The following is a 26,986-nucleotide window of genomic DNA, read 5'->3' as shown; positions in this document are numbered from 1 at the left end:
GCATGTAATCTCCGACATCCCAATAAAACTGTACAGAAAGGCATCAGGAGACAAGGAGTAGGCTCTGGGGGTCTTTATTAAGTGATGCTTTAGTCTCAGTCTCTGCCAGGGACTGGAAGTGGGAGCAACCCCACTCCCCCGAGGTTGTCCCAGATTTTCTGTCTTAAGAGGAAGGAGGCAGGAAGCCTGCTCTCCTCTGAGAACAGCCTGGGAAGCTAGGCTAGCGCTGGGGCAGGAGACAGCAGAGCTGAGATCCCCCACCCTCAACCCCCAGCCCGAGCTATACGTGCAGCCTGAAGGGGAGGGACCGAGGCAATTCTGGCCAAAGCCCCCCCCACGCAGCCCTGCTCTCGCTCCACTCCCTGCCCTGAGCTATTCATGATCTCTGCTCCCACATTCACCTCGACACTCCAAAAGCTAGCCCCATGCTCAGCTCCTCCAGGCCGCTAGTCCTGGGGAAGAACAAAAGTAGGGAAGCCCACCAGGGTAGAGGGTCCCTGGCAGGGCAGCTTCAAGGCGCCTCTCCTTTCTGCTGCTCACCCGGACACAGTCCCCTCCCTAGTAGTAAGGGGGGGGGTGGCCTCAAACTGTGCCCCCCTCTCCTCTTACTGGCATCCCACCCTGTCCTAGCAAAGCAGCCCAGAGCACAAAGCACAGTGACCGTGCTGGTGGGCACAGGAACCCTCACTGGCATAAGAGCCAGACTGCCTGCAGCCGTCGTGGTCCTGCTGCCTGCCCTGGAAGCTAGATGGAGGGAGACAGAAAACAGAAGTGGGGCAACAGGTGTGTGGCCCCTGCAGCAGCAGGAGGGGATCTAAGCCCTGCCCTGCTCTCGGTGCAGGCAGCTCCAGGCCCCTCTTCAAGAGTCCCCAAGGCTCCAGAGCTGCCCAGCCCCTGCAAAGGGAGGTAGAGGGGGACGGGTGGTCCTCGAGGAGAGGAAGGGTCTGCGGAGAACCACCCAGACACCTGTGTTACCCAGCTCTTCCCCCAGGGCCAGAGGGCCCAAACTCCTGGCACCGACCACCCTGCTTCTTGGGTGAGGAAGAAGGGCCCCTTCTGCTGTCCCTTCCCCTCAGAGGTCCAGGAACCACTCCAATGAAACGCAGACACCTACGCCTGCCCCCTGCCCCTGGGGAAAGCAGGGGGGCTGAGGCAGGAAGGCTAGCCAGGGGCCCACAGGCCTCTCCTGCTCCAAGCACTTTCCTTGCTTTCCTGACGTCGTCTTGGCAACAGGGGGCCCTGCCCTCCCAGCCGGCTCCTGGGCCCTCCCTGCAGCCCGTGCGCAGCTGGGCTTCCTTCCTGCGTGCGTGCGTGAGGCTGTGTGTGGTGGGGTGACTACAGGTGGTGGTCCTGGCTGCCAGGGAGGGCAGGAGAGATCTGGAGTCAGCCCCGCTGCAGGGCCTGGGGGTCGGTCTCAACCAATCTCCTTCCACTGCTTGTAGAAGTCCAGAACATTCTTGATGTCCACACTAGCATGTGCAGCGGCCTGCAAGGCTGCCTGTGAATTGAGGAGAGTACAGATGGAGGCAGGCCTGCCCTCCTGAACTACGGGACAAGTCACTGAGGGGTTGGGGAAGGGCAGCTGTCTGGTCTCAGGGAGTCGACTCTGGTACCTATTCCCCATTCCACACTCTGCCTCCACCTCACCCCGTGACCCACCTGCATAGGGCCTGAGAGCGTGCTGGGGCTGTCCAGTGGAAGGCCTGTGACAATGGTCACCATGCCGCTCGGGTCCTCCTCACCTGCCCCCTGGGCCAGGGTCAGCTGTTTGCAGCTGTCCAAGATCTTATAGAGCGTCCTGGTGGGGAGGAGAGGGAAGGCGGGCCAAGCCCCAGCATTAGCACAGACTGAACACCCATCTCCAGGGCACAGGGGAAGCGGGGGGCGAGGAGGGCCCTGGGAGAGAGCAAGAGAGACCAGGTAGCCAGGAGCAGTGGGTCCTGGGAGCTGGCCCTGGAGGACGTGCTACAGGGACTGGGCAAAAGTGCAAATGAGTGAGGACGCCAAGCCCGAGTGTCCAGGGCCACAGGGGCTCTGGTACTGGAGCAATTTCTCACTCTATCCAAGGTGAGACCAGCAGGAGGGCCCTGGCAAGCCGCCTAGTACAGAACCGTCCGCTCCTGTCCCGCTCTCCCGGGGAGTCCCCGCAGAGGAGTGAGGCAGGCAGCCCAGCAGAGGCTCGAGGGGCAGGGGCTGACATTCTACCAGGCATCTGCATCCTGCCTCTTCAGCTTATGCCGCTCAAAGCTCTTCCCCACCTCCTTCTGGCAGCGAATGTACCTGCAAAGGAGACAAGAGAGTGGAGGTGGGGGGCAGAGGAGAGGGAGGGCACCTCACATAAAGCGGGCCATTGTGGCGCAGGGGACCCAGTTTTATGGGAGGTGGAGGGGGGTGCATCTTCCCCAACACAGGTCTGTTTGGAGCGATTTTGAAGTGGCTTCCTGGCTGCTGAGCCCGGCTCGCTTTTCCTCCTGATAACATCAACTTTTTGGTTCCTCCCGGGGGAGGAGCTGGGAGGAGAGAGGCAGCAGATGCTTTTCAAGTCAGTGCTTCTGGAGACACGGTCCAAACAAGCAGGCTTTGTGCAGCTTCCTGGCCAGGCAAGGGCAGATGCAGAGAGGGGTGGGCCGGCCAGCAGGGAGAGGGGAAGCTTTCTCTCTCTTCCCTGCACAGACTGCCTAGTCCTCTTCTTCTTCTTCTTTTTTTTTTTGGCACCCTAGATGGGACACGAATGCCTAGTCCTCTTCTGGCCCCAAAGGCTATAGACTGCTAGGCTGAGCACCTACACACTGCCATCCGTTCCCCCCACATGGCTTCATGGGAGGTAGGAAGCCCCTGGACAGCCCCGATGAAGGCGCTCCCACCCTGGTCAACCTGATCACCTAAAGGAGGAGAAACTCCTGCAAAAGAGCCCACAGCCTGGAGTCAGTGGTTTGCTCCCCTCTCCCCAGTGACAATGATCTCATGTTTGCCCCAAAGGTAAATGGACTGGCAGGTTGGTGCTCCCTGACAGGGCTCCTGGCTCTTCCAATCACCATCTACTTATGCACCTAAGACCTTGATTTCTAATAGTCTTTGGCCTCCCTCCCTAGACAGTGAGCCAACTGCGAGCTGGGACCACGAGCATGTGTCTTACACAAGGAACACATATGCATTTGCTGTCTGGGCTGAGCACAGGTCCAGCCAGCCTGCACTCACCTGTTCCCTTTTTTAAACTCTGCCTCCAGGTATCGAATCCCATCCCGAGCCCCTGGGTGTTCCTTCTTCAGCAAGTCCAGGCCATCGATCACTGGTGGGCAAGGTGGGGGTGGGGGAAGGACAAAACAGATGAGCTCGGGCTGCTGTGACATGGGGCCCTGCAGAAACATCTGCACCTGCTCCAGGACACGCTGCAGGAAAAGAAGGGGCCATGGCTCCCACAGGAATCCTGAAGTTCCTGCAAAGACTGACCTTCTGCCACGAATGTATTTGGCACCTTACCAACTACTGTCACTTAGATTTTCTCATCTATTTCTCCCAACCATCTTGAGTCAGGGTTTAACAGAGATTGTCATGCCCACTTTACAGATGAAATGACTGAGGTTCAGAGAGATGGTAGGACTTGACCAAGGCCACTGTGTATAAACTGGGCCGTAAGTAAAGGTCTCAATCTCAAGCCAGAGTCTCTTTTAAACATACTCTCTGCCCACACCCCACCCCTCTAATGTGCTTACCTGTCCTTGGGATGATGACAATGAAGCGGCCACTGGTGGCCAGCTGGCGGATGAGAGGGAGGTGGTGGCAGAGGGCCTGGGTGTCAGGGACGAGGTAGGGAGACATTGCTGATTGGGCCTTGGGCTGCTGCAGGCTCCCTTCCAGCTGGGAGACCTCGAGCTGGTGAGAGAAGGCAGAGTGGGTAGAGCCGTGTGGGGCCGCAGCCTGAGTAGGGGAAGAATTGTACTCGAGGTGGCTCTTATGGGGCTCCTCCTGCTGCCAAGGGGAGCAGGGGGCCCCTTCTACAAATGGCCTCGTAGGAAAAGTAGACAGAAACAAGGATATGGGAAAGAGAAAGAGAAGGAAGAGAAAGAGAACTGAAGGCAGAAAGAGAGCATGAAGGCTCAGTGACAAGTCAGCACCGAGAGGGCAAGGTGGAGGGACAGAGGGACATAATAGACAGAGCGAGGGCTGCAGCTGGAGGGGTGAGGATGTGCCAGGGGCTTTAGGCAATAACCAGATCAAGAGCAGAAGGAGCGCTGGCTCCAGACTTCCTACCTGAAGTCGTAGCTGGGCCATGTCTCTCATCAGCCTGTTCCGCCGAGCTTCCTCCTGTGCCTGCGAGGGGAAACCAGGTGCTAAGCTCGGGACGAGGAGCTGGGGGAATATTCCTTTCTCCAGAAGGAATCAAGAAGACCAAGAGGGATTCCTAGGGTCTGAAATAGGTACAGCTTCATATAAAGTCAACTCTCTACCACTCCTGCTAAGTGAGGAGAAAGGAGGCATGGGTGCCATCTAAATACGTTCCATCAGCAGAAGTGACAGCACATGGCTGTGCCTCAGGGCTCCATCTCTGCTCTTCTCAATCCGTCCTCCTTCCCAGGGGATACCATCCATGCACCCCCTCACTTTCTATCACCATCTACCTATCAACTTCTTCCAAAACCTACAGCTTCAGCCCAGACCTGACCCCTTGAATTCCAGACCTACATACCCAACTGCCTATTTGACAGCCCCATCTGCTCCTCAAAACTGGCTTCTCGTCCTCTGTTGTTCCCCAACTTGCTATATAAACCACCATCTGCCCAAGTCAGGAAGCTAGTTGGCTTTGACTTTTCCCTCTCTCTCAGCCCCAGAAGCTATCAGCCTCTCAGTCCTGTCAGTTGTAGTTCCTCAAAAAAATCATTCAAACCCCTCCCACCTTGACTATTATAACCACCTCCTGACTGGCCTCTGGCTCTAACCCCATCCATTTTCTCTGCCTGCAACCAAGGCAAGCTTTCAAAAGCCATCTGATGTCTACCATGGCCTTGACTGAAAGTCCTTTGATGGTTTTCTTTTGTCTTCTGGACTATTAAGTCCAAATTCCTTAATACAATCTAAAAGATGAGGTTAAGAATGGCGACTTATCCTAAAAGATATGGGGAGCCACTAAAGGCTCTTTGACAAGCAAAGTGGCATCATCAAAGTGATGCTTTAAAATATTCACCTGGAGTACATAATCTCACTGTACTCATAAGACGACACCAGACAAAGCAAAACTGAGGGACACACTATACAACAACTGACCAATACTCTTAAGAAATGTCAAGATCATAAAAGACAAGGAAAGGAGTCTTTAATAATGAGACATTAACTATCAAATGTAATGTGGAATCCTGGAAAATAAAATAGACATTTGTAGAAAAACTAATGAAATACGAATAAAGTCTATAGTTAATAGTGTTGTAGCAATCCTAATTTCTTAGTTTTGATAATTATACTGTGGTTATGCAACATCCACCTGCTACCTCCCTGCAGAGTCCTACACAACAAAGAATGGTCCTGCACAAAATGCCAGGAGTGTCCCCTTAGAGAAACTCTGGTAGAAGAAGGAAAGGGAGGCAGAAGACCAGAGCCCAGGTGAGAGCCATCTTCTCACAGGCCCCACTGGCAGACTGGTAAGGAACAGGAGCACCGAGGACAAGCTTCCCCTCTTCTCACTGTAGAACTCAAGCCCAGGAATCTGACTTTGAGGCTACAACTGGAATCGTGAAGCCTGTGTCTGAGAGAGGGGGATGGGTGTAGTTGGGTAAGTGCCCCCAGAGAACCAGTGCAGGTGAGTGGGGATCACCTGGACCCACAGGAGGGGAGCTGCACTAAGCTTAGGCTCTGAAACCCAGCAGCTCAGAGGTGTGGGCCTCTGTGTTCCTCAGGGAAAACCTGAGGTCTCATCAGAAAAGACAGGGTCCCTAAACCAGGCAGACACCAGAGCCCAGAGAGCCCCCCTGGCCTGCAGAGAAGCTAAACTCCTACAACAGCTTAGAACAAGGACAAGAGCCTGGTCCTTCCAATTCCAGAGCCCTGGCTCTACCACTGATACCTCCCTTTGTCATTCTGAGCTTCGTCATCTGTAAACTGAGGGTGCAAGCACCCTTCACGGGGCTGCTGCAAGGGTTAAATGAGGTGTCGCATGCAAAGCAGCTTTACAGAGAGAAAGCTCTTGCTAAATGATAGGAGATGGTTATAAGGCAGGGACCATGCTGCTGCTGCTGGGGAACAAGCTCCTCGGGCTGGAAACGTGACTCAGGGAGGGCAGGCGGCAGCCCCGGCAGGCAGTGTGGCCCGAGTCCAGCACGGCCTGTGGCGTCCGGCACCACACCAGAGGGGCTTCAGGTGTTCCCTCCCCCACCCGCGAGAAAGGAGTCTTCGGGAGCTTTAGGCCAGAGGAAATGCCTGCAAACTCTAACATTTTTTGAAGCTGTGTAACTTCCCCATAATTATTTTTGTAACCCCCTGTGTTTTCCCCTATGGAACAGCAATAAAAGTCTTAACACAAAAGGTTAGTTTTTAACAAAATGTGCTGACTTTTAAGGCAGCAAGGAAGGGAGTTTCTGGGGAGTCTGTGCCCCTTCCCATCAAGCAGAACGTCCGCAGGAAGCGGGTGCTCAGAGAGGTAGGGGAGCCTGGGGCTGGGGAAGGGAAGAATACGGGGCATGAGATGAAGAACCCCTGAGGCCTGCCAAGACACACGGGACATGCCTCCCGTGCCAGACACCATTCCCTCAAATGCGCTGGTGCCACTCAGCCTGGAAGAACGACATGCCCAGGGCTGCAGGCCCCACTGCAGAACCCAAGTAGCCCCACGAGAGAAAGACCTATCTTGTATGTTGCTGTGACCCATGCCTAGGATACGGACGGGTCTGGCACACAGCAGACTCTTAATAAACATCTGTGGAATGAGTGACTGAATGGGTAAGAGGTAACACATGCCACCTCCTATTCTCTGGGGCTTCCGTGGGATGGGAGGGTTCCTGCATGGTATCTAATGCCAGGATCCCTCCACTCCCTTCCACTCCCCAGGCTTCACCCTTCTAAAAGGGAAGGGAAAAGCTTTTGCTGAGCACACACACTCCATAATGCAACATGCAGAGCCTGACATTTGCTATAATTCCATCGTCACAACAAGCCCATAAAGCTGACTCTATTCCTACATAAGTGATGAAGAAACAGGCTTAGCAAGGTTAAGCAACTTGCTCAACTCAGACTAGTAGAGGACAGAGATGGCCATCCACCCCCAGTCAGTCTAGATATAGCCCCAGTGCCAGGCTGCCCCTGCTCAAAGCACCTCTCACTCCCTATCAGCCCTTAGCTCCGTCCCTGGCCTCCTCTCCCTAGGCTGTTTCCCTAGTCCCACTGACCTTCAGTCGAGGCCCACCAGCACACTTAAGCCCATGGGAGCAGAGTGGAGGGAGCGAAGGCCTGACTCACCATGCGGAACTGGGCCTGGGCCTGCTGCAGCAGGCTCTCCTGCTCGGACTGGGCGATGCTGACGAAGATGCCGACCTCTGGGTTGAACTGCAGGATGCTACCTTGCAGGCGAGCAACAAAGTGGCCAAAGCTGCGGATGCAGCAGATGCGCACGACCGTCTGTGGGGAGAGATGGGAGCAGCCCAATGAGCAGGGCGCCGCAGGCCCACCCGCCCACCGGGACTCCCCGCCACCTGCCTCTCCGCCAGCCCAGCTGCCTCAGCAAACGGGCTCCTCGGAAAGGCTTCTGGTCTGTGGGGCGGAAAAGAGGAGCACCACAGCCCAGAGCCTCCAGCTGCCACAAAGGAACAAGCAAGGAGGGCAAGGAGACTCCTACGAGGACTAGAGAAGTAGGACTCGGGGCTGAGAAGAGCAGGGCACTGGGCTGGGAGTGATGAGACCTGGGTCCTTATGCTGTCCCTCTCCTCTGAGTCTCAGTTCCTTATGTGTAAAATGAGAGGACAAACCAGATCACTATTTCCAGCTTACGTTTTTGATCAGCAAAGCTCTTCTTTTTCCAACAGACAAAAATCTTATCTAGAACCCTAAAACATGAAACAGACTAAAGCCAAGCGACTCTGGCTGGAGAGAGAGAAACCAAGGGGGAGGCGGGGCGGCGGAGGCGGTGTGTATGTGTGTCTCAGGGACAGGGGCAGGGAGGCCTGTCTGCCTGGCTTTCCTCTGCTGCCCCCAGATGGCCCATGTGGTGACACTGACTCAAGGGTGAAGGTCACCAGACTAAGTGGGTAGCACATGCCCTTCCAGCTCTAACTTTCTCTGATTGTTTGGTGGTCAGCTTAGAGGAAGCTGGGCCCAGAAGAGAGAAAAGACCGATAAAGATTTCAAAGTCCTAATAATCTGCTTCTTCTGTCCTCTACAAAAGGTGGCGAAAAGGAAGGAAGTTTGTTCTACAAAGGAAGACACCAACGGCAGACCTGTGGGAGGACACCCTGCCAAGAAGGAAAGGAAGCCCAAATGGCCCACTGAGTGAAGAAGCGCTCACAGCTGCAGCCCCAGGGACACACTCCCTGTCTGGATGGAAGGAGGGGTGCCTGCTGGCCCTCTGCAGCCCCGAGCCCCTGCTTTGCCGCTGAGTCTGACTAACAACAGAGCTTGTGACGTGAGAAATGCTCTCCTCACCTCCTCTAAAGGGCTGAGCAGGAGCCGATCCGTGTCAAAGTTAAAGCGCCTGTGGGCAGCCCGGAGGGGAGGCAGGTTGCGGAGCGCCATGTCCTCTGGGAGCAGCAGGCTAGATGGGAGGTCAGGCAGTTCACAACCTTCAAGGAGATCCTGGACCTCAGAACACAGGGCCAGGCCTGGGGAGAAAGAGGACACATGAGACCTACCTGCCTTGTGGGAGCCCCAGTCAGAGGTACACAGCTCTTCCCTTTGGGAATTCCCAGGCTGTGAGACAGGACATACCCCTTGGACAGAAGGTAGGGGGAGGTTTGGGGGAGGACAGGAGAGACAGCTCACAGGCCATCAGGCAGAACTCTAGGAGCCCAGAGCTGGAAGGGTTAGAGAAGCAGAGCAGGTGGGGAGAGTAAGGACAGCTTACACGGGGACGGCTCCCTGACAGTGGAGACAATCACACTAGGATGGCTGTGAGCGGAGGGACTCTGGAGGAAAAGGAATGGATCACCCTCGGGTGAGCCCAGAGGTGGGAGAAGGTAGATTTCCAGCTGGAAGGTGGTAGGAGGAGATGAATGAGACAGATGAGCTCTGACGGTCAAGGCCAATTCTCAGTGACGAAGGTACTGGTGCCACATCGGCAACTGGTGCTGGCTCCCAGGCTCCCCTCCCTCGTTCTTGTCCACTCCACTGCCTTCCCCAGGGAGCACACTCCCTGGCAGAGCAGGCTACCTGCCTACAGTGGGGCAGTGTCAGGGGTGGAAACCAGAGAGGCCCAGACCACAATGACTGCTGTGTGTCAGGGAGGCTGGGCAGTGAATCCCATTAACCTCCTTACCCCAAGGACCAGGTTACCAGGAAGGGGGGATGGTGGGTTTCGTGAGGCCCGTGAGGGAGAGGGGAAGGGAGGGCAGTGCCAGGAACTCACTCACCAGACTCTTGGAGTTCGCCAGCAGCTGGCAACAGGTTCAGCAACACAGACAGGCGGTTCCACAGACTTTGAGAGCTCTTGGGGAACAAAAAGAGGAGGCCTTCAGCTGGGGCAGTGCTAGAGGATGGCAGCAAGCAAGAAAAACATTATATTTGGGGGGCATCTGGCTATGGCCACAGGCCTAGATGCATTTGATACAAAAATTAACAAAAGAGCCCAAGGGGGGCTCGTGAAGGACTTGGAAAATAAGGAAGAAAGAAGGAGGACCACGGAGCCTTGCTGAACTTCATCACCAGCTGAAGGCTTCATGTAAAGGGAGGGGGTGAGACTGCAGGAAGGACTCTCTGGATCTTGGTAATGGAAAAAGCTGGTGTTGCAGGAGGCTTCTCCCCATCCAGCACAAATTTTTCCTTTCGGCCCTCACGTGCCCACACTGGGCCGCCTCTCCAGGGACGCGCCCCCCACCTCCATCTTCACCACACCCCTTGATGACCAACAATGATTAACTAGCTGTCATCAGGCACAAGCACACACCCAAGGGTGTGCCTGGCCCTGACCCAAACTGTCTCGTTTAGGGAAGAGGGTGACCTGAAGGGAAAAGGGTCTTCCACAGCAGACAGCTGTGCCCCTGGAATAAAGCAACATCACAGAAAAGCCTCAGGGCACCAGAGGCTCAAGACTGAGACTCTGAACCTGAGAACAGGAGGAGGAGGAGAAGGCCACCATCGCCCCAGCCAGCCTCCACTGCAGCCTGCCTGACACCACTGCCTCCAGCGGCAGGAGTCTCTTTAAGCCGTTTCCCTGCCCACAATGCTGACCCCTTGTCTGAACATCCTGCACTTCCTAGTCCCATCTCTCCTGTCACCACTCAGTGCTCTCCCCTCTCGGGACTCCAGTGTTTACCTACCGAGGTTAACCCTCAAACACATACTTTCAACAACATTACTCATGATGGCAGCAATTATGCCTGGCGTGGGGGACACAAAGCAGAATAAGCAGGGCCTTCACCTTCCCAGTCCACAAAGTTTGTATCCCAGCCCCAGCCACAGGCTTTTTGAGGGCAAAGGTTATGCCTAATCCTTGTTCTGGAAAAAGCCTAAGGAGCCAGCACAGAGCACGTGCTTGACAGTAACTTTGGCTTGACTAGACCATCTGAGGGGACTCCCATGCCCCATCCTGGCTGGCACCCTTCCCTAACACCCTGGCACCTGACAGAGGGCAGCTGGAGCAGAGTGACACACCTGCGCACACACAATGATGAGGTCAGGGTTGGTCCGCAGCCAGTCCAGGAAGACTTTCACAGCAGGAAGCAGGCCTTCGGCCATCAGGACTTGCAGCTTCTCCTGGATGCTGCGCTCATTACGACAGGAGCGCCCACTCGACTCACTTCCTTCTGACTCAGAGCCTTCTTCAGAGGCTGGGGGTGGGTGATAGAGAACTGGGATGAATGACACTGTGCAGGGAGCATGCCCCAAACTGCCTGGACTTTTCTGAAGAATTCTAATGTGAAAAGAAAGGAATTAGGCCCCTGCTTAATTTTTCTAGGCCCACTGACTGCTTTTAAGCCAAGAGCCAGGTGCCTTTTAAAATATGATTCTTTCAAGACGGGAGGGAATAGCTCAGTGGTAGACTGAGCGCTTAGCACGCACGAGGTCCTGGGTTGAATCCCCAGTACCTCTGTTAAACTTAATTGCCACCCTCCCCCAAAAAAACCCCAAACCAAAAACAACAACAAAAAATATATGATTCTTTCAGACTCAAGCTAATTTGTGAGGTCTACAGCTATTCCCTCAACCGATATTTATGATGCGCTTATTCTGTGCAAAAGGCAAGGCAGACAGACAGAAGGGGGCTATAGGGAGGGAGAAAAGGGGTACAAGATGAAAAGAACTACTTCCAACTCCTAGCTCCTCCAGTCTGCAGGTCAGAACACTGAGCACGTCTTATTTCACCTCTGAGCATCAGCTTCCTCATTGCTTTCATTCATTCAGTATTTCCTAAGTCCCACCCACGAGCCAGGCACTGTAAGTACTGAGGATACAGCAAGAGACAAAACACAGACTGTCCTGCTCTCAAGAGGCTCACAGTGTAGGTGAGGAGACAGACAAGTTAACAGACATTGTCACTTGAGTGGGAAAGGGCTTGAAGCTGTGGACGTGCACAGGCTGCAGGAGCCCACAGGAAGCCTACCCTTGGAGGACTCCCAGAACAAGCGACTTTTAAGCTAAGATCTAGACAGCAAGTGAGAATTAGCCAAGCAACAGCTTCAGGGCAAAGGAGGAAAAATATGTTCCTGACCAAAGGAGCACCATGCACAGAAGCTTGGAGGTAAGGACAGCACTTAGAATAGGGATAACTCACCACAAGACTGCTGTGAAAAGTTAAGTACGACAAGACTCAAAAAAAGTCCAGCCTTGCACTTGGCAAAGAGCAGACATTGCAAATGCTCGATGCTGCTCACCAGGTGCTTTGCACCTTAAGGGAAGTACCTCAGGAAGTAAGTCTCACTCTAATCTGCCTGCCCTGGTGGGTGCTGGTTTTTCTAGTTTCCACAAGCCCTGGCAAGACCTGGGATGGCAGGGAAGGGAGCTGCAGCTGCAGTGTCATGTGGGAGGAAAGCCCCAAACCCACAAGCAAGGTGGAGTCGGACGGGATGAAGACCATGAAATCGATTGGGAACTGAGAATGAGGAAGTGAGCAGGAGAGGGGAGTCCCACAGAAAACTTCTGGGCCACACTACAGGCAGAGGCCAAAGGTAAGGCGGTGAGGGTGAGACGTACTAGAATAGAGAGGAAAGAAGCCTCTCTCAGTGAGTGCTGATGGTACGGAGATAGGGACCAGAGCCAGATGAAGACAGGCCCAAATACCTGGCTGTGAAGGCTTGTCCACATCCCCGTTGACGCAGGGCCTGTGGCTGGCCAAGGTGGGAGCTTCAGTGGTGGGCTGGAGGAGCAGGTTGCTAAAGGTGGGTGCCAGTCGGAAGCAGCGTTTAGTCTGGAACATCTGAGTGGACATGGCTTGTAGATTGCTGGCAATGCTGGCCTCACTGGGGCCCAGTGGGCCATTGAGGGATTCGGGAGCCTCTGACCTGGCCCGAGGCGGCTCCAGGGCTGGGGACCGTGTCCCTTCCTCATCCTCCATATCTTCCAGGTCTGATCGGGACTCTTGGCTGTTCATTTCTGAATCTGACTCAGCATCAAAGGCTGTTCCCCCACCTTCAAGACTCTTGTCAGAGCCACTGTCTGAGCCCTCGCTGACCCGGGCAGAGTCATGGCTGGAGTCTGATTCAAAGCCTTCACTCAGGTCACTGTCATCACCAGCTTTGGGGGGGTGGCGGCGGCGGCGGAGACAGGAGAGGCGGGAGAACTTCCGGCTCTTTCTGACCTCGCCCACTTGAGGTGCTGCAGGAGGAGGCTCAGGACCTGGCTCCTCCTCCTTCTCCAAGGGTTCCTTGGACTCTGGTTCATCTGTGGAAAGAGGATGGTCAGGAGGCCTAGGGACAAACTGGAACCGGAACACTGGAAGATGCTCTTCGACAGCACCTCCCACACCACACCTGAGTTCCCCTTCCATGACCCCCACACCCCAAGATAACCTTTCCAGTCACAACCTCCCCCTTTCCTGCACCTGTGCCATCACTCTGGAATGCCGGAACGGGATTCTCGCCCTCTTCCAGCTCAGCCTGCAGCCGTATGTTGACGTGATTGACGAGGTGGGAGAAGAGAGCTAGGGTGAAGGCAATGGCTGCACTGTACTGCTTGGATCCTAAAGCCAGGAAAGCCAGGCGTTAGAGGCCCAGGGCCCTGAAGAGGAGTATGCATCATTAATTCCAACCACATCTCACCTGTCCTCAGCCCTTTCAAGGATCCAACTACCACTCAAAGCTTCTTCTAAGGTGAAAAACAGATCTCTCAGGTCTCTGCACAACCATCCTATAATGTAGAATGTGCTGGCTCACCCTGCTTCCTCATGTAAGCTCATGGATCCTCTTGTCCCATCTCATCCTCCGTGGCTTTCACATAAACCCCTCCCCATACCTCAAGCACCTTCACACCTCGCCCTGCCTCCTCCACCCTTCCATCCAACCTTGCTCTACATACACCTCTGCCAGAAAGGTTTCCAAAACTGCCTAACTGCTCCCTCCCCCCATCCCCAGCAAGGACTGAATTCTGTCTGGATCATCAGCTAAGCATTCGTTGGCCCGGGTCTTGGCCAAGGGTGTGTGTGTTGGTGGGAGGGGGAGGGAATACGCTGCTGCCTTTTGTTTGTTCTCTAAGAGCTCCTCAGGGCAGGGTTCCTTGTCTCCTCCCTCCCACAGCCAGGCAGTGACACAGGTAGTCAAGGGACTGCTTATGGAAGCAAGTTTACAGATAAGGAGCTGCCGAAAAGGATAGTGAGGATCCTAGAACTCAGTGGGGGGGAAAAGAGGGACACAAGGGGACTTACCAGCTCTCTTCAAGCTGTGCACACCCATAAGACAGATGATGACCATCTGAAAGATGAGAAGGTCGGGGAGGAAAGCATATCCACTCTCATACTCCTCCTCATCCTCACTGGCCAGGCTGAGGTTGGGTGAGGAGGGCAGGTAGAAGAGACAGAGGTTGAAGTCTTCCAGGACTGACTGGCAAAGCGACGTCAGCTCTGAGTCCACGGAGCTACGCAAGGATAGGAGCAAAAGGGGAGATCGGTGATGGGGGCTGGGGCAGGAGGAAAGAGTTGGGAATACAGGATTCAGAGGAAAGACTACAGGATCCTGCAAGGGAGACTTCAAAGAGAGTACAGGAGGACTCAGGGCTGGGCTGATCACCAAAGCAGACAGAATAACACAGGAAGGGCAGACACACAGTAGAATGGATGTGGGTGGGCTTCCCATTCAGCCACTCCTTCAACATCTAGTAAGCACCCACTCTGTGCCAGAGGGTGAGCTACCAGAAGAATGGGCACGGAATCTAGGTGAGACAGTAAATGATGCCAAGAAAGGACTAACCAACCAGCTAAAGAATTTCCAACCAAGAGGCAGAATTCAACAGCCCACTCCCTTCTCTTCAAGTCTCCGGCCATAAGGGAGCCATCATGGATGGAGCTCACGGGTCAGTTCTTGCTCATGCTCTTCCACTCACCTGCTCTTGGGCTGCAGGAGGCTTTGTAGATACATAAAGTTCACCAGCAACCTCTTAATGTCCTTACATCTGAAATGAGAGGAGCCCAAGGTATACGGTGAATGGCTCCAGAATCCCTGTGGTCCTACTGCACTGACTGTAGAAAGACCTCCCTCCTCCCACAGGCCCCACTCACCGCTTCTTGCTGGGAGAGAGTTTCCGAGTCTCACACTTCTTCAACTGGTGGTACATTTTGGCTGCCTTGTCATACAGCCGCTTGAGGTTCCCATAGGCTCCCTCAAAGGACACTTCTGACTGGATGCTGAAGGAGACAGAGGTAAACTACTGAGACATGGTAGAGGCATAGGTCGAAAGGGGAAATGTCAGTCTTCTGGGACTTGAAGGAGCAACACTTCTAGTAAATACAGGCTTCCCCAGCCTGCCCTTCCATGTATATACTCAGGGTGAAAGCTATGTTTCCTAATAAAATATACACACACAACTTCCAGATTAATCAGGGCAATGATGATGTCTGCATCTCCTTTATATCTATAAATGGGACAATTAATCCTACTGTATGTTACAAACTTAACTTAGTTACCATCCCTGAAATACACAATCCTTCATCTTTTTTAAAGCACAGAACACTTAATAGATAGCATTTAATAAGCATTTACTACATGTAAGGATATTTACACCCACTACTTCAGTTAATCCTCACATTATTCATTCAAACACAAAAAGGTACTGAGCTCCCCATACTGTGCCAGGCACTGTCCCTTAATACTGTTCACATCTACAGATGAGGAAATGGAGCCTGAGAGATCAAGAATAATGCGAAGGTCACATAGCTACCACATGGTAGAGCTGAGTTTCCAACCCAAGTCTGTCTTACCATGAAGCCTATGACCTAAACAGCGCACTGTAATTTTTTTATGTCTCATTTTTTAAAAAACATCTTTTAATTATAAAGGGCAAGGTACAGAAAAGAAATACATGTTGTGGTCAACTAAATATAGCTACAAACTCTTTGATATTCCTTCCACTGAGAAGTGGGTTCTACATCACCTCCTTTAAATCTTGATGGGGTGTTGGGGACAATGACTGTGCAATTGTTTTGATCATCAGAATATTGCAGAAGTGACTCTGCCAGTTTCCAGGCCTTAAGAGACTGGCAGGCTCTACTTCCACATTTTTGGGGTCATTATTCACTGTTGGAGTCCTGAGCTACTGTGTAAGAAGTCCATCTATCCAGAGGAAGATACCACATGGAGAGGCCCTGAGACTTGATGGAGAGGGATAGAGGTCCAGGTGTGCAATCCTCCAGACGTATCAGACCCCCAGACAGCTGGATACCACTGACTGACCCTAGACAATGCTACAAGGAGAACTGCCCAACTGAGCCCTACCTGCATGCCAGATCCACAAACCCTGAGATACAACTATTTAAGCACAGTAGAGGAGGACCTTAGTAGGCACCTCCCAAACCTGGATGTGCTTGGCTCTCTTTGCAAGTGACTCATCCTAAATCATGATTATGAGTGTGTTGAGGGATCCAGGACAAGTAAGGGGGGGCATTCCCTGGAAGGCATGTGAGGAATAGGAAAGATGCAAAGGGAGGTTATAAACCTGGTAATCATATTTAAGAATGAAGACAGAGGATAGGAGGGCAGTTTGTACTGATCTAGAAATAAAGGGGCACCACAAGAGCAAATACTTGCTGATACAGAGAAATCTGACCAGGTGAACCAAGGATCACAGCACATGGAGTTACAAGGCAGAATTAGGTATTTCACTTTACACTCTAGCATCTGACCATTTAAGCTATGAACACTACTGTATTTCCTTTGGAGCCCAATTCACTGTATAACTTCTGAGGATGATTCAGCTTCTCAAGTAGACTTTTTATGTGGCAACAGTGGGTTTCTGTCTCCCTATAATTTCATCAGTGGCATTCTGGTTTACCTATCAGTCTCATGTGCGTTTGGTTATGGTGACTTAGTAACCTAAGCCTAACCAACTTTGGGTGCCCTGAAAAATTTGTTTTTCATTCTAAGAGCCAAAGTGTCAGATCCAGGGAAGCAGTGATCCACCCTGCTGCTAAGCTGGTCCCCCCATGCTGTCATCTGTCACCTCAAAACACTGAAGCTCTACAGTTCTGAAGTTCTTGTCAGAAGCTACTTTGGTACCATTTTACTAACTATATCAAATTTATTTCCTTCTTCAGGAAGGCAGCAATCCTGTTATTTTGCATGATACTGGACAGCTATTTCAGCTGCCTGAACACCTACAAATCCAGGTGGCTATGTGAAAAGCAGCAGGGCTATGTGAGGATGCCCCTGAGCGGAGGGACCCCTCCTCAATCTTAGCATTCTCCTATCTCATGCAGGAGCTAGAGAAGGGAGAGAGGGAAGAGAGAAAACAAAGCAGGAGTGGTATGGGCATGAAAGCAGGGCTGGGGAAAGAGCTAGCAGATACTCACCAGCGCAGGTAGCAATACATGGCTTCCACATTATAGTACTTGCTGCCTGCAAGGGTGCCTAGCTGATTGAAGGGCATTCCTGGAGAGAAAGAGAAGTCACACAGTCTGCAGCCATAATACTCACCGAAATCTGCCAGGCCCAACCAATGCTGAACATCAGAGAACTCATGGGGAAAAAAGTGGGTCTGCAGGTGACACTGGTGTCTCAGTGATAAGCAGCGTAATCTTGCTCCCCCGGGGGATTACTGATTACACACTCACTTCTTATCAGTCTAATCCTGCCTGCCCCCACCAACCCCCTGGATTTCAGCACTGATGGGCGCCACTCCTTCAGCAGCAGCTGTGGCTCTGCCAGCGCTGACTGAATTCCACGGAGCCCGCTCCTCTATCCCGGCTCAGTTTCCCACCTCTGAGTTCTCCTTCCTGCATACTAATCCCCATCTCTCCCTGTAATGCAGCCTAGCCCCTGCTCTCACTGTGCCTCCATGGGGGCAGCTAAAGTACAGTCTCCTCATTCTACAAAGAACTCAGGCATAGAGAAGTCGTCTTCTCTCTCCCTTCTCTTCTGCCTCCCTTCTTCTTAGTTCAAGACTTTTCCATTTCTCCTCCCCTCCCACAATCTTCTGAGTGTGTGTTACAAGGAGACTGCAGAACCAAGGTGAAGTATGGAAGAACTCAGAGTGGAGAGGACCTAAGGGGAGATGAGTATGGCCTGTCTGCCACCTCAGCATCGTCTTCCCTTTGGAAAATGCTGCTGGCTTAGGAGCCCCCAGTGGGGGTCCACTTACCAATCTGGGGAGCTACTGACAGGGCTTGGTAGTAAAATCTCTCAGCTAGCAGCTCGGTGTCTACGCCAGCTAATTCATTCTGGTATCGTGCTGTAAGAGAGATGAGAAATGTGATGATTCCATGTTTAAGAGAAACCTCCCCTCATCTGGGAGTCCACTCTATAGAGCTGTAATAAGAGCCTGGGAGGAAGATACCTGAGCTAGGAGGCAGGCTGCTTGACTCTCTGGCACAGTCTTAAATCTGCATGACTATGGGCAAACTGTTCAACTCTCTCTTCCTTGCTGGTAGGTCCAAAATGTAAACACTATTTAGTGTTTGTAAAGTAAAGAGGCTCTTCTTGATTATCTCTTTCCAATGAAAGGGAGCTGCAGCATACATAAATGCTTGAAAACACTTCTGATATTTGGTTCTGGAATTCAACTGCTCAGTTCTAGAGAGAAGACATTACTAAGGACACTTGGTCAGTCTACTGAATATCAGCAGGTTCCCTCCATGTCCCGCTGCCTATGAGAGGTCCAGGAGTGGAATGGGGGCAGGGAGAGAAGGAGCCTCAGGTCAATAAAAGCGAATGCATCCAACAGTCACATACAGGCAGCCAAATGACAGAACCTTTGTCTATTAAGACTAAGACCCAGGGGCCATAAAGCAAGAGGGTACTTTTCCATTCTGAGAAACATTTTTCAGACATGCAAGTCCTCCCTGAGGTCTAACTGCAATTCCTCCAGGAGTCCATGAAAAGAAAAGAAAATCCCAAAGGAGAAAGACATCAAATTAAAATCTTCCTAACCCACTACTGAAACTGAGTCATCACCCTGACTTCCTTAAATCACAAAGACATTTTTCTTTGTCTTGTATTCACTCATCCTTTTGATTCATGGAAGAGCAGTGATAAAGAGGAAACAATGTAAGCAGTCTGCAGGGAAAACGTTACCAGAGGTCAAACTATTTCTCCTGCTCTCCAATCACATAAAGGGTAATACCAATGACTGAAGCAGCTGGAGCCTGTCCTATAGCCCAAAACAGAGAAAATGAAAGGTTCAGATTCTTACACAAATCCCCCAGGTACACTAGACATCGGTGGCATGCCATCTGTGCCCAATCCATCTCCTTCCCTGAGGCAGACACTGGCTTCTTGCATCCTGAGAAAGAAAGACAGAGTGGTTTATGAGCCCACTTCTCTGCCCCTACCGAAGGGGACACACCTTTCCTAGGTGAAGAAAGATCGAGAATCGAGGGCTAGTTTTGGAACAGTCTTATGGGGCAGAGAAGACATCCATACAGGATGAGGCACAGAGACTCACAGGTAGAAGTCATTTACAGGACAGGAAGGAACTGGAAGAGATGGGCTAGAGTCCTCAACCTAGGACAGCTCCCTGGGGGAAGGTCATGTGAAAGCTCATCATAGGAAGGCTTCCAGAAAGAAGAGGTGAGACTTAAGCGTCAGTACAGTTGCAGGTGCCTTGGGTAGCAGCTCCCCACACAAAGCTAAAAGGTTTGGATAAAGATGGGAAACTTGCCCAGGAAGAATGGCATGCGAAAAAGGTCAAGGTAAATGCTCTTGGCTTCTGCTTGGTAAAGGAGGTCCATGGAGAAGGCAGCCTACTGGAGAGTCTACCCATAAAGGAGACAAGGTCAGCCTGACCTGAGGACTGGTGGTGGCCAGAGCCAAATATGCTTGGGCTCTCACTTTTCCCTTCATCCAGGCAGCCTTGTAACTTCAGAGAGCCTTAGCTACTTGGGAGGCAGTTTTCCCATGTGCCAGATCCTGGTCTGAGTGCAGTACAGTATTAACCTAAGTGATCCTCACAGCAACCCTATGAGGTAGTTATTCTTATTACTCCCATTTCACAGTTAAGGAAATCAAAGTCACACAACAGGGAAGTGACAGAGCCGGTATTCAACAGGCAGTCTGGCTTCAGAGACCATCCTTGTATCCACTACACCTTGCAGCCACTCTCCTGGCTGTGTAGCTCCCATTCTGAGAAGCCCTTCCTAATGTTTTCTACCGAGACATCTCTATAGAAATGTCTATCAGTTGTGTGAATGAGAAATAGAGATACAGAGAAAAACTAAAGGGAACTGATTCTTTGAAATAAGGGTTCTTAATCCTTGCTTAGACTATGGACCCCTCTGGTGAGCTGGTATAAAGCCTACAAATGCTGTCTTGGATTAACGTTGTTTTACTTTTAAGTGTTTTTAAGTGCACAGAATATAGTGTTGTGCTTCTTACCAGGGAATGCTACGGTGCAGTCGCACACACAAAAACTCCATCTCTGACCCAGGAATGTCTTTGTCCTGGTGAGGGCAGGGGCATGGGGCTGGGGTAGCGCAGAGGGTATAAAGAGCAAGAGGAGTTGGAGGAAGAGGGAGAGGAGCTCTAAAGGGTAGCCAAACTGAAGGGAAAACTACCAGCTAGAAAAGGTGATAAATCATAGTTGCCAGTACCTCAGAATGCCGAAAAGAGTTTTGTACTATCTTGAAAGAAAATCCATAATTTCCCCAACATTTATGAAAACTTTAATACTGTCATCAAATACTAGGAAAAAATCTCTAAAGTTAAAAGAAACAGTGTCAGCCAAATTCAACTGGGAGAAAAAAAACAAATGCTATTAATAGCATCTTCCAGTGCCAGACCTACTCTAGATCCATTCCATTCCTCCTGACATGGGGCTACACTCCCAAACCAGAGTCTCACTTGCTTTTTTGGATAAATCCAAACTTCATGAAGAATTTGTAAGTCTTGCTAGAATCCTCTCTGCCTGGCTGGGTCACAAGGTACACAAATCCCGAGGGGTAAGAAAGCCAGAGGTGGAAGCACATGAACTTGCTCCTCAAGCCCACCTTTCAGACTTCACTGACCTATGAGGGGGTCGGTGACGTGGGTCCAGTCGATGCAGCATTGCAGTTCTAGCTGGTAGTGAGACTGGATATAGAGAAGGAGATGCTGGTAGAAGCCAATACCAGCGACCAGGTGTGTCCTGTAGGCACATTCCAAGGTGCTCCGGCTGTGGATGTGCTGGAGAGTGGGAGAGGGAAGGGCTAGCTAAGCAACACTCTCAGAGTTCCATTCCACCTTCTCTAACTGTAGTCATCTCACTGAAGAAATAAATTTATCTTCTTGGTTCTAAAACTTTATCCACATTGCCTCTTACTCACAAGTTACCCCCACACCCTTAAGTCTACTCTGGTCTCCCCATCTGAGATCAGTCCCCCTTCCTTCTCTATTCCTAATTATATATGACTCCCCCTTCCCTCCTTCTGCCATCTCTTCCTTGGTTCCCGTCTCCAACCATGCTCTGGCCCACCTGCCTAGCTTTCTTCTTCCTTAGCTTCTCCTCTTTAGACAAACTTCTTCCGAAGATCTATGACCTTCCCTTACCTTTTTGTTAGTCTTAATAAGCTGGATAACTTCATAGTACACCTTTCTCCACAGCAGCTCCTCAGCCTTCCTCCCATAGTCCACCGGGTGCAGGAACATAAGCTTGACGCAGAGCTCACGCAGCCTGGGAGGGTGCAGAGGAGCATGAGAGAGACTGCCCATCCCGTGGTGGGGGACAGAAGAACTGAAGGCAAGAAGGCATTTGCCAACACCCTGACTGACAAATCTCTGTGCTTCCCAATAGACATCCAAGGTCAGTTAGTAGGACCCAAGACAACAGCAGTCTTCGAAGGCAGTGGGAGCCCCACAAGACAGAGAGAGGAAAAGTAAGAATTTTAATAATCTTCATTTTCTTCCCTTGCACCTTTCTCTTCTTTTTACTCAGCCTTTTTATCTCCTCTTTCTTTCCTTCATTAGGCAGTATGGCCAACTCCCCCAACTCAAATGCCATTCTTATGGCACCAGTCTGTTAGAGGTAGATACTGCAGAGAGTGAGGGATCCCCATCTCCTCTCTCAGAAAGGCCCATTATTCACAGCCCACTATTGTACCATGAAGTTAGGAGATAAGAGAGAACATGTGTCTACATGTGACAGGATTCAGGTGGAGAGGAACAGAGAAACCATAAGGATGTGTAGTTTAGAGTCTCAGCTTACTTGTTCCTCAGGCTAATGTTCTCTGGTTTGAACACTTCTTGATAAGCGGTTTTGTTGCAAAGGATGAGATCAAGTCGATGCACAGCCTCCACCACAGCCCTGCAAGGAAATATAGGCAAACAGCCCCTGAGCCATCTGTATGGTCCAGCCACAATGCTAGGACACTGATCCTAGAAGAAAAGCTAAAGAATTAGGGGTGGGGAAACAAAAAGGCTGCAGGCTGAGCTCTGTACAAAACAAGATGAATAGTCTTCATCCTGATATAGCAGCTCCCTCAGGGGACACCTGGCAATGCTGGAGACATTTTTAATTGTCACAACCTGTGGGAGGGAAAGAAGAGGAGTTGCTATTGGCATTTAGTGTGTGCCGCTAGACACTGCACAATACATGGGACAGTCTATCACAATAACTATCCTGCCCCAACTGTCAACAGTAGAGAAAACTGTCAAGGCAGAGAAACTCTGTGACACGGGAAGGTAGACTCTCTCAACGGAAAGAGCACAGGCTGTGATGCTAGGCAGAAAATTTAGGATTTGAACCTGGCTGTGTCTTACTAACTCTGTAACCTTGGGCGAATTACCTAACCTCTTTAAGCTTTAGTTACTACATCCATAAAAACAGAAATAATAGCAGCTACCTAAAAGGGCTGTTGCAAGGATTAAATGAAATAATTTACATAACATCACTGGTACATAGTAGGCAATCATAAAGATTGGTGGAATGAATGAATGATTATTATACAAGGGCTTATTATCTCTGACATAAAGGAAAGGCATTCCTAGTAGAAAACTGTGCTTTGGAATAATGGGGCATGGGAAAGTGAGGGAGGGTTATCCCTGAACTGCTTAGTCATAAGGTCTCCTGGATTCTGCTGAAGGAACCATTTGTTTAATATAGAGTGTAGGCTCTGGAACCAGACTGCCTGGATTCAAATCCTAGCTCTACTTCTTACCAGCTATGTGGTCCTGGGCAATATCTAACTTCCTTATGTCTCGGTTCTCCCATCCATAAAATGGGATTAATATTATCACCTACTTTGTGAGGGTTAAATTAGCTAATACAAAAAATACTCATATCAGTGCCTTGAACATGGTAAATGCTCAGTAAGTATTAGTCTTCATCCTGAGGAGGAGATTCCAGACTCTGAGGGAAGTCCAAGGAAACTCTACAATGGTTGGCTAGGAGGTCCTTAGGTAATTATCATCTTTGGAAGGGTGAAACCCCGAGGATGTTAGCAGCTGTGAGAACAGATCAGGCACAGCTCTGGACACAAAGTAACCAAAGAGTAGGGAGCGATGATTCCCCAAACAATCTAAAACTGTTTCAGAACACTGAAACTTGCTCCTGGGCTGGAGAAAGTGGGCCACAGCAGGCGAGCATCCTGTGATGGCTCAGGTGGTACACCACTAAAAGCTGCTCTGTACAGGACAAAGTGACTGCCAACACCAGCTGAGTGGGTGAGATGGTAATCAAGGCCTTCTCACAGGCAATCTTAAGAACTCAGCATTTCTCCAAATACCTCCTGGGCTGCCTAGAGACAGGAGTCAAGCCTGTCAGCCAGCCTGGCCCTCAATGCCAGGGCAGCATCAGGAGGCCAGAAGTGATATACTCTACGCCAGCTTAGTCCCCAGGGAAGAGCTTTTAACTTCAGTGTCATGCACATATCTACGGGAAGGTGTGTATGTGTATGCATTTTTATGGACAGGCCTCAGAGCTCTCCTTAGATTCTCAATCCAAAAAATGTTAATAACCACTACTCTCAGTAGTTTTAACTGCAAATTCTTAAACCAGAGAGGACTCTGCACTTTCTTCTCCATTCCCCATTAGAACATAAATACCTCCACTAAACTGTAATCTCCTTTGGAACAAAAACTACAAAAACCAGTCTTGTGTCTCATTCACTACTGTTATCCCAGGTCTAGCAGTGTTAAAAAAGAAAATTATGTTTTTTAAAAAATAGTTGGGGGGTAGGCATAGCTCAGTGGTAGAGCACATGCTTAGCATGCACAAGGTTCCTGGGTTCAATCCCCAGTACCTCCATTAACAAAAACAAAAACAAATTTTTAAATTAAAATTGGCATAATTAATTGGTGCTTGTGTCCTAGCACCCTCTTTTCCAGCTGTCTTTTCTGAAGGGCTTAAAACATTTCAGTATTTCATTTCTGTAAACAGATTGTGGGAACGTCCCAAATTTACTGAAGCTTGGAGTGACAGTTTCATAGTCTAACAATACAATTATCTTGGGCTGAGAAATCAGACCTTCCTCCCCCAGTTCTTTCCACCAATCACCATTGCTATAATAAATAATAAAAAGAGATCTGCTGCCTCAAATTTCCACTCTGCTCAAAGCCAACAATACACAACTACAGGCAGAGACACCCATGTGCACCCATGTAAGCCACACACACAAACACGTCAGCGTAAGTCAGTCAGTCCTGTGAGGGCAGTAGCCTGAGAAAGAACAGGATTTGAGAATGATTAGAAGGATGACCAGAGCCATTACCAAAAGCTGGAGACAAGTAAGGAATCTTGCAGACACTGCCCACGCTCTGTCTGACAGGCAGCGCTGACACTCAGCAGCTTGAAGAGGCACACGTGCCACCCCAGCCAACTCCTCAGCACCTGGAGACCGCTCCGGGCAGCCCACAGTAGGAGCCCAGGGGCTGGTGGATTGGATCACTTTTCTATTTTTGGAGCAGCCTGTACTCCCCTCTGCCTTCTGGCTTAGGGACCCAGAGCAGGCAGGATATCTACTCAAGAGAGGAAAAGACAACACGCTCTTGACTCTTTCACTGCCAAGATGGGGTCCATGGCTCTGAAGGAGGTCTTCTCATGCACACCTCTGTTCTACAGAGCCTGAGCCAAATGAACCCCCAAACCTACTCCCCATTAGAAAGAAGAAAACTCAACTTGGTCTCTACGCTTCATCCTATTTTAGTTCAAGAGCCCATGTTCCAGTTGCCCCCCCCCCACAAAAAAATCCTTGATCCAGGATGGGAAGAGCTCAAAATGGCCTGTTCCCAACAGAGGGCTGAAAGGCTGAAGATGTTGAGGAGTGTGAGTGGCACTGTGGAAATCAGAAACCAGGAATGGAAGCTGCCTGGCAAGAGACTGTAGTCATGAGGCTGCAAGGCAAGCAGGACTCAGGAGTCCCCAGGTGCCCTGAAATGGGCTCCTAAGACCTAAGAACACTCTGGATTCAAAGTCCTTCACTGCCCTTCCAGTCTAACACAAATAGTCTTCCAGCCTCTTTCTTTTCATTCAGATTCCCAAAAACTAGACCCATAAGGGACTTCAAAGCGTATCAAATCCAAATCTCTCCTTTTAAGGATGAGAAAACTGAGGTCCAAGGTCACACTGAGAGAATGGCAAAGCAAGGACATGAATCAGGCTCTCTTGATTTCAGTCCAGAGCTCTTCCCTGTAAATCCTACAGGGTTCTAAGCAGCATTCCCTTCCGGGTTTTTCTCCTATCTGTGACCCCACTCTCACCTTCCCAATCCCTGCAGTCCCCAATTTCCACCTTCTTACCCCAAATCCGCAAAGCACGGTGCCCGCCCCAAGCTCACTGCGGAAGGGAATAGTCCACGTGCTTCCCTCCAAACCTCCCACCCACCCAATTCCTTCTTTCAGCTCCATCCCGGGTTACCGGGCCCCGCCCCCCCGCTCCCTCCAAAATTGCACCCTTCTCGCTCGCCTGCACCCCAGTCCACAGCGGGCCCCGCCCGCCGGGGAGGCCCCGCCCCTCACTGTCCCCCCCACTTCCCTCGGCGACTGCACTCACGCCCCGGCCCCTCTCACCGGTAAAGCCGCTTAGTGTGGAGGACCTTTGCTTCGGGCTCGCTGCTTTCCCCTGTGGGGGGGCCTTGGCTCATGGTGCCCGGGTCCCGGGGCGGCTCCGGGTCACAGGCCCCCGCCACCCGCCGCTACTGCCACCACTGCCGTCTCCGGCCGTAGCCGCCGCAGCCGCCACCGCCGCCGGCCCTGCTCGGCCGCCATCGCTGTGAGGCGGCTGCCCGAGACAGCTCCTCCTCCGCCTGCCAAATCTCGCGATAGCAGTCGCACAGTTGCGGGCCAGTGGCCTGCTGCTACCAGATCTCGCGAAACTCGTTTTCCCTCCCCGGAAGTTGCCAGAACTAACTCTGGGCGGCATGGCCTCTTTCCGGCTTCTGCAAGCTCTTGCGAAAAACTTTATTGACAAAGCTGCTAAAGAACGAACAGTGGACTGTGAAGGGGGTTGAGGCTAAGCTGGATCGGTGCAGACGGGCTCACAGCTAGGAGCATGACTTTGCTTTGTCCAGCAGTGGTCATTTGGTCCATCTTTCCGTCCCCCCCCTTTTGAGCCTTGTCTCTCTCAGATGACTGGTTATAGTGATTCCAATTCTCCCTTTCCCCAATTATTTAAATAAACAAGCAAAAAACGCGTATGTGAAAATTTTCTTGGAAAGGGCAGAGAATAATATATGAGTAGGGCCCTCCAAGACAGGCTCTTGTACAAGCACCTCTGCCCCAAGCTCTCCTACCCCAGCCCAAAGACTTCCACTTGGATATTCATCTCTCACCAGTCTAGCAAACATTTATTGAACACCTCCTGTCTTCCAGCCACAATCCTGGGTTCTGGAGACAGAGATTAGCAATCCAGACGCTGTCTCTCCCCTCATAAAGCTCAGATGACTTCAGGGAAGAAGATCTACAGGAATGAGAAGCTACACCCTTATGTTTCTGCCCCTAGTCCTCCCACAGAAAAGATCACCTTGGGTTCCTATTGCTTTCTTACTCTTAAACCTAACCTAAAAAACAAGGTGTTTGGGGGGCCTGTGTACACACTATAATGGGAACGTAAAATCCCTTTCCAGCCACTAACCTTCTTTCTGTTTCTGAAACAACCTGTCTTTCCCACTCATTGGCCTTTCACTTGCTATTCCTCTGCCTGGAACAGTCATTCTCCTAATTTCCCATCAAGTTTGGCAAAGAGGTTTTCCCTACTGAAATTGTCCTGTTGGTTAGTTGCTAGGCTTCTTTATTATGTTACCCCAGTA

General features: G+C 51.1%; 1 protein-coding gene across 3 annotated transcripts; it reads right to left on the bottom strand.

Annotated features, from left to right (window-relative positions):
* Positions 1-58: 58 nt before the first annotated feature.
* SMG5 (SMG5 nonsense mediated mRNA decay factor) lies at positions 59-25,983 on the bottom strand. Of its 3 annotated transcripts, XM_032464045.1 has the most exons (22): positions 25,749-25,983; positions 21,949-22,047; positions 21,294-21,417; positions 20,774-20,930; positions 18,964-19,053; positions 17,914-18,003; positions 17,126-17,204; positions 14,840-14,965; positions 14,665-14,733; positions 13,991-14,199; positions 13,172-13,309; positions 12,412-13,011; positions 10,786-10,961; positions 9,546-9,621; positions 8,623-8,798; positions 7,444-7,602; positions 4,252-4,311; positions 3,714-3,873; positions 3,199-3,289; positions 2,206-2,280; positions 1,660-1,798; positions 59-1,498 (listed from the first exon to the last, which is right to left on the bottom strand). In XM_032464045.1, the coding sequence occupies exons 1-22, from the start codon at positions 25,820-25,822 to the stop codon at positions 1,415-1,417; spliced, it is 3,051 nt and encodes a 1,016-aa protein (XP_032319936.1). In that variant the 5' UTR covers positions 25,823-25,983; the 3' UTR covers positions 59-1,414. The 3 variants fall into 3 exon arrangements, with proteins under 3 accessions (XP_032319936.1, XP_032319938.1, XP_032319937.1); XM_032464046.1 differs by lacking the exons at positions 59-1,498; positions 1,660-1,798; positions 2,206-2,280 and adding an exon at positions 2,287-2,716; XM_032464047.1 differs by lacking the exons at positions 18,964-19,053; positions 20,774-20,930; positions 21,294-21,417; positions 21,949-22,047; positions 25,749-25,983 and adding an exon at positions 18,109-18,127.
* Between the last annotated feature and the right edge of the window lie 1,003 nt (positions 25,984-26,986).

Source organism: Camelus ferus, chromosome 21 (genome assembly GCF_009834535.1).
Source record: "Camelus ferus isolate YT-003-E chromosome 21, BCGSAC_Cfer_1.0, whole genome shotgun sequence".
Classification (NCBI taxonomy): domain Eukaryota; kingdom Metazoa; phylum Chordata; class Mammalia; order Artiodactyla; family Camelidae; genus Camelus; species Camelus ferus.
Note: the sequence above shows the minus strand (reverse complement) of the source record. Positions and strands in the feature narration are given on the sequence as shown.